Consider the following 6,615-nt stretch of genomic DNA (forward strand, 5'->3'; position numbering starts at 1 on the left):
GGGCCTTCCCGGTGCCGCCCAGGCACGGAGGAGCTGCCTGGAGGGTTTGGAGGGGAGAGCACCGTGGGTCTGCAGTTGGGGTATTAGGGTCAGGCGCCTGGGCTAAGAGGAGGGGATGCGGGTAGGACCAGCCTGAGGAGAAGCTGCCATCCAGGGGAAAGAGCTGCGAGTCCTTGCGTCTTGTCCTGGCCTCTACCCTGCAGGGCTTCTCTCTACTCAACAGAGGACAGACAGCCCGGGGTGCGGGCACGAGGACACAGGAACAGGGACACGGGGACACGGGGACACGGGAGCTTGGGGACATAGAGACAGGATGGGGACACAGAGGGATAGGGACAGGGGGACAGGGGGGCGCAGGGACGGGAACAAGAGGGTAAGCACAAAGGGACCTGACATGGGGACACAGGGACACAGGGACGGGGACATGGGACGGGGACACAGGGAGTAGGACACGGGACGGGGACAGAGACACGGGAAGGGGGGCACAAGGGTGGGCACAGAGGGACAGGGGGACGAGGGCACAAGGTTGGGCACAGAGGGCGAGAGACACGGGGACACAGGGTTACAGGGACAGAGACACAGGGACGGGGACACAGGGACACGGGGACAGAGGGACATGGGGAGGTGGGGACACAGGGCCACAAGGATGGGGACACAGGGACACAGGGATAGGGGCATTGACAGGACATGGGGACAGGGACGGGGGCACAGGGACACAGGGACATGGGGTGGGGACAGGGACTCTGGAGTGATTGTGGTGTGGCACTCGGTGACCATGGGGGACCACACCCATGGGGTGGTGTGACACGATGGACAGTCATTGTCACCATGCTGGTTGCCACAGTGACCGTCCTGCAGCAATGTGAGGTCCTCCCTGCTCAGCCTGGGCCTGTCCTGGGGCCCTGGGTTCCCAGCCTGCAGCCAAGTGCTGGACCCCAGCCCAGGCGTGTCCCAGCACCAGGCAGGGGGGGCCTGGGCGGAGCCTGGAGGTTGTGCAGGGCAGCGACGGCGTGGGGAGCGGGGCCGGCTGACCCCTCCTTCCCCCTGCAGCCGGGGGTTGTGCTGGCCAGGGACAGCGTGGGGGGCGGGGCCGGCTGACCCCTTCCCCCTACAGCCCGGGGCAGGGTGGTTCTGCAGCTCTGGCCCCTGACCTGGGCCCAGGCTGGCTGCTGGGGGAGAGGGGGCCGTGCGGTGTCCGGGCACCTCCTGGGCCCCCCTCTGACTGAGGGACCAGTGAAGGTGTTGCAGGATATTCCGTGGTTCTTGGTGGCACCGCTGCAAAGAATGGAGGAGACCACACAGGGTGGTGGGCCGGGAAGCAAGGTTTACTGAGTGATGGAGGACAAAGCCACCGGAGTTTTAATGGGCTTGTTGTTGGACGACCTGTCACGCAATCAGGTTCCTGTCATCTCTCAGGTGGGAAAGGCTGGAGGGCTCCTTGCAGGGTGGGCGTAAAATCCTTTTAAGGGTGGTTTCTGCTTAGGGCCGGAGCCCCTCGTCCTGCCGGCCTATCCTTCGTCAAAGGGAGCAGCCGGGGGCGGGGGTGGGGGGTGGGCGAGAGGCTCCCAGCTCCCGGCGGCTCTCAGCAGCCACAGCCCTGCACTGCCCAAACCCCTGCCTGCCCGGCCGCCCCCCTGCTGCAGCCGTGAGGTCCCCTGTCACTTGGACAAGCCCCTTCCGCAGGCCTGCTGGCCTTCTGCCTGAGACCCCTCCTGCCCGCTGCCGCCCCGTCTTCCCAAGGCTCCCGCTCGTCTCCTCCAGGGTCAGCCCAGGACGGCACCGGGGGGCCCAGAGGCTGGGAGGCGCCGGGAGGAGCAGCCTGGCCAGCCAGCGGGGACCCTCCTGCCCCCCTCCTGCTGCCGTGCGGGTCTCCCTGCGCGGGGCGCCCGGGCCCTGGGCAGTGGCCCCTGGAGGACGGGTGGCTGGGCACACGTCCTCTGTCCCAGCACCAGGTCCTCGAGCCCATTCCCGCTTCCAGCGTCCCCACGGCGACTGTCTCCGTGGCGACGCAGCGGGTGGCAGGAACCTCGAGACGGGGACGGAAGGCCCCAGGAGCCGACGGAGGCGCGCAAGTCGGCCCACAAACGGCTCGGGCTGTCACGTGAGGGCCGCCTGCCGGTCATGTGACCGCGCCCCGCCACCGAGCAGAGATGGGCGCCCAGCTCCGGCCGGCCCTGCCCTGGGCCCTGAGCCTGCTGCTGGCGCTGGGGCCGCGCTGCCCGGGGGCCAGGGGTGAGTGCGGGCCCGGGGCGTCCCCCCCACCCCGGCCGGTGTGCCCCGCGCGCTGAGCACCGCACCCCTGCAGCCCACAGGGTCCCGGGGAGCGACTTTCGGGAGGGCTACTTTGAGCAGCTTCTGGACCATTTCAACTTCGAGAGGTTTGGCAACAAGACCTTCCCCCAGCGGTTCCTGGTGTCAGGTGAGGTCGCCCGGGGGGCCCGGGGCCCGGGGTCCTGCCCCGCGCCTCACCCACCCCCTCCCGCCTCCGCCCGACAGAGAAGTTCTGGAAGAGGGGCAGGGGGCCCATATTCTTCTACACGGGCAACGAGGGGAACGTGTGGTCCTTCGCCAAGAACTCGGGGTTCATCCTGGAGCTGGCGGCCCAGCAGGAGGCCCTGGTCGTCTTCGCGGAGCACGTGCGTACCGGGGGCGGCGCGGGCGGGGAGGGCGGGCGTGGGGGGCCGGGCTCAGTCCCACCGGCGTCCGCCTGCAGCGCTACTACGGGAAGTCGCTCCCGTTCGGCGAGCGGTCCACGCGGCGCGGGCACACGGAGCTGCTGACCGTGGAACAGGCCCTGGCCGACTTCGCGAGGCTGCTCGGCGCGCTGCGGAGGGACCTCGGGGCCCCGGACAGCCCCGCCATCGCCTTTGGTGGCAGGTGGGCCCTCGCCCGGCTCGCTTCTCCCTGAGCCACACACGCGTGCTTGGCCCCAGGGCCGGGATTTCTGTGGGACGGAAGTGGCAGGGCCTCCCGGGGGCACCGTGGGCTCCGGGGAGGGAGAGCTGAGGGGCGTCCTGGGGACGCTGTGGCCCCAGCCCCACGCTGTGTGTCCGCCCAGCTACGGGGGGATGCTCAGCGCCTACATGAGGATCAAGTACCCCCATCTCGTGGCCGGCGCGCTCGCGGCCAGTGCGCCCCTCGTGTCTGTGGCTGGCCTCGGCGACTCCTACCAGTTCTTCCGCGACGTCTCGGCGGTGAGCGAGGGTTCCGGGGCCCCGGGGCCGGGCCAGGCTGCGGCAGCGGCAGCGGCAGCCACAACCCTTCTCTCTCCAGGACTTCGAGGGCCAGAGTCCCAAGTGTGCCCAGGGCGTGCGGGACGCGTTCCGGCAGATCAAGGACCTGTTCTTACAGGGAGGTGAGAAGGCCCCACCGTGAGCTGCGGACCAGCCCTCCCCTCCCTCTGGCTCCCGCCCCACACCCACCAGCAGCCGCCAGAGGCCGTTGTCCCACCTCCCCCGGCAGCCCATGACACGGTCAGCCGGGAGTTCGGCACCTGCCAGCGCCTGTCCAGCTGGGAGGACCTGACCCAGCTCTTTGGGTTCGCCCGCAATGCCTTCACCGTGCTGGCCATGATGGACTACCCGTACCCCACCGACTTCCTCGGGCCCCTTCCTGCCAACCCAGTCAAGGCAAGACGGCTGCTCCCGGCAGAAGGAGATGCTGCCTGGGGTCTGGGGAGGGTGGTGTCCGTGGACAGAGAAGGGCCCAGCTGCCGTGGGCCGGCCAGTGCTGATCAGCCCAAGAGCCTCGCAGCCACTCTGGGGCCCGGGACCAGGGAGGGTGGACCGCGAGGGGGCTGCAGGCCAAGTGGGGGTCTTTGGTTGGCATCCCCAGGTTGGCTGTGACCGGCTGCTGAGCGAGAGCCAGAGGATCAAGGGGCTGGGAACACTGGCTGGTGCGTCTGCCCCTCAGCCCAGCGCAAAGTGTGGGGGTGGACACGGCTTGGGGGTGCGGGCCACGTGCAGGCAAGGAGCACCGACGTCCCCGTGCAGTCCCTGGCCCGGCCTGGGGGGCTCTGCCCCACCACGACCTGCCCTGCTGGGAGGGGGGCCGTCGGGGGACGCGGGGGGCCAGGAGCTGCCGACACAGACCCCAGGAGCGCCCGGGCCTGTCCACCAGGGCTGGTGTACAACTCCTCGGGCACAGCGCCCTGCTACGACATCTACCTGCAGTACCAGGCCTGCGCGGACCCCACGGGCTGTGGCTCTGGCCCCGACGCCAGGGCCTGGGACTACCAGGTAGGGCTGCCGGCCGCCCGGGACTGCCCGGGACGGAGGCGCTGGGTGCGCCCCCACCCGCCCGCCCGACCCTGGTGTGCGGCGTCCCACAGGCCTGCACCGAGATCAACCTGACCTTCTCCAGCAACAACGTGACAGACCTCTTCCCTGAGCTGCCCTTCACCGAGGCCCTCCGCCGGCAGTACTGCCTGGACACGTGGGGCGTGTGGCCCCGGAGGGACTGGCTGCACACCAGCTTCGGCGGGGACGGTGCGGTTCGAGATGGCAGCCTCCTTCCCTGTGCCCCACGCGGACTCGGCTCCCTGATCTGGCCCACGGCTCAGATCCGGGCAGCTGGGTCCTGTCTCCACCCCCATGTCTGTCCCTTTCAGACCTCAAAGCTGCCAGCAACATCCTCTTCTCCAACGGTGACCTGGACCCCTGGGCAGGGGGCGGGGTGAGGCACGGCCTGGGAGCTGCTGCAGGTGCTCTTGGCTCTGGCCCGCTGGGGGGCCCGTGCGGACCCTCCCTGTCGGTCGGCCACCCTCCGCTCCTGGCTTCTGGGTGCCCTTCATTTTCTAACTTCATCTCCTCCTCCCTTTGATGGTTCTCCCCCTTGGACTTCCTTTGGGGGGGCGGGCAGAGGGAGGGAGAGAATCTCAGGCAGAGTCCCTGCTGAGCACGGGGCCTGCCACGGGGCGCAATCCCACGACCCCACCGGACCCGAGCCGACATCGAGTCGGACGCTTAACGGACCGAGCCCCTCCCCGACTTCTGAGTGTGAACTGACGTCGGGCACCCTAACCTCTGCCTCTAACGAGGCTGCTTGTTCCTGCCTCAGCTGCACCTGAGCTGGACACGCAGCCCCGCCGCAGGCCGCACGAGTGGGCAGGGGTGGGCTGGCCGTGGCTCAGAGCACACCGGGCGGCTGACGGGATGTCCTTCGACAGATCCGGAGTAACCTGAGCACGTCAGTCCTCGCCATCACCATCCGGGGGGGAGCCCATCACCTAGACCTCAGGTGCGGACCTGCCGGGAGTGGTGCTGCGTGTGGCCCGGGCCAGTGGCTAGACGTGGGCTGGGGTGGGGCAGGGCTCGGCCTGCTGCCCAGCTGAGGCCCCGTGCCTGCCCCTTAGAGCGTCTCACCCAGAAGACCCTGTGTCCGTCCGGGAGGCTCGTGCGTTCGAGGCCAGGCTCATCCGCGAGTGGGTGGAAGCAGCCAGACGCGAACAGCGGATGCAGATGGCCCGGCGTGGGGGACGCGGGGGCTGAGGAGCGCTCCCCGGCCCAGGACCAGAGAGGGCAGCGTCTCAGAGGGCTCTGGGGGCGAGTGGCCGTGGCCGAGGGAGGGGCTGAAGCAGCGTCTGGCAGTCTGGCCGAGGGCGGCGCGGGCCGAGGGAGCAGATGTGGTGAACACACTGCACGGCCTCCCAAACCAGCCTTGCACAGAATAAAACCGAGCCCTCAGTCTGTGTGTGGTCTAGGGCATGGGTGGGGGTACCCCGTGGCCAGCCCAAGTGTCCTTCAAGCAGCCCCACTGAGGGGTGCGGCACTCCACCTGCCACCCCAGCCGGGCCTCTGGGGGCCGGACCCCGGGCGTGGAGGGGACCTGGGCCCGCAGCTCCAACCCCAGGGTGGGCACCCCGCCCATGGGCACGGAGGAGCTGCGGGCAGCGATGCGGGGGGACGGAGCCCCCTTGGAAGACAGGCCCTGCACCCTGTTCCAGGCACAAAGACACGGTATCGGGTCAAGGGTGGAAGGCAGCCCCAAGGGCGGCCACTGGGCACCTGAGGTGCTGGAACACCAGGGAACATGGCCAGAACCCAGGTCCTGCAGGGCACTGGGGGCCGGACCTCCGCAGAGGCAGCGTCCACCAGCAGGAGAGGCCCGGCAGCTCTGGGAGGATCTCCTAGAAATGACAAGGGTACTGGGCTGCTCAGGAGTGCCAGAGGGAGCACCTGCGCCTGTCCTGGGGGCCACCTGGTCCTAGGGAGCAGGCTCCCCCCCAGACGCCAAGATTTGCTTCTGGAAAAGCACCCCACGTCAGGGCTCAGGGAGGGAAGCAGCAGGCTCCCGTGGGAGGGACAGGCACACCTCCACCTGGGGACACGGAGCCCAGGACACACCCACCCCCCCAGGACGAGCAGGTGCAGGGTGTCCTCTCTTGCGGGAGCGTGGACTCCACGTCCACACCGCCCGGTCCCGGGTCCCCAGGCTGCCTGTCACAGGCGGAGTTCTGATGTCCAAGCGGAGAGCGCGAGGTGCAGCCACCACAGTGGCCGGAGTCCGACCGCAGCTCAGGAAACATGGGGTCTCGCACGTGACGTCAGCAAATCTACTTTATGGTCCGTTCTAGCGGGTGGTCCAGGAGCAGGACGAACTCGCCCACCCGCCCCT

The 6,615-nt window shown here is 69.2% G+C and overlaps 1 protein-coding gene across 1 annotated transcript; it reads left to right on the forward strand.

The window, feature by feature from the left end:
* The first annotated feature begins 1,605 nt into the window (after nt 1-1,605).
* DPP7 (dipeptidyl peptidase 7) lies at nt 1,606-6,566 on the forward strand. Its single transcript, XM_032398892.1, has 13 exons — nt 1,606-2,232; nt 2,306-2,419; nt 2,497-2,636; nt 2,714-2,877; nt 3,059-3,194; nt 3,274-3,355; nt 3,463-3,629; nt 3,835-3,895; nt 4,120-4,238; nt 4,331-4,487; nt 4,610-4,674; nt 5,168-5,238; nt 5,354-6,566. Exons 1-13 carry the CDS (start codon nt 2,151-2,153, stop codon nt 5,487-5,489), a joined length of 1,494 nt encoding a protein of 497 aa, XP_032254783.1. The 5' UTR covers nt 1,606-2,150; the 3' UTR covers nt 5,490-6,566.
* Nucleotides 6,567-6,615: the final 49 nt, after the last annotated feature.

The sequence above is a fragment of the Phoca vitulina genome, unplaced genomic scaffold (assembly GCF_004348235.1).
Source record: "Phoca vitulina isolate PV1807 unplaced genomic scaffold, GSC_HSeal_1.0 scaffold121, whole genome shotgun sequence".
NCBI lineage: Eukaryota > Metazoa > Chordata > Mammalia > Carnivora > Phocidae > Phoca > Phoca vitulina.

Bases quoted from the DNA above. Each gene is read 5' to 3' on its own strand.
- DPP7 (XM_032398892.1), top strand. From the start codon at position 2,151: ATGGGCGCCCAGCTCCGGCCGGCCCTGCCCTGGGCCCTGAGCCTGCTG. The intron at 3,195-3,273 runs GTGAGCGAGGGT...TTCTCTCTCCAG, and splicing joins TCTTCCGCGACGTCTCGGCG to GACTTCGAGGGCCAGAGTCC. The intron at 4,239-4,330 runs GTAGGGCTGCCG...GGCGTCCCACAG, and splicing joins CCAGGGCCTGGGACTACCAG to GCCTGCACCGAGATCAACCT.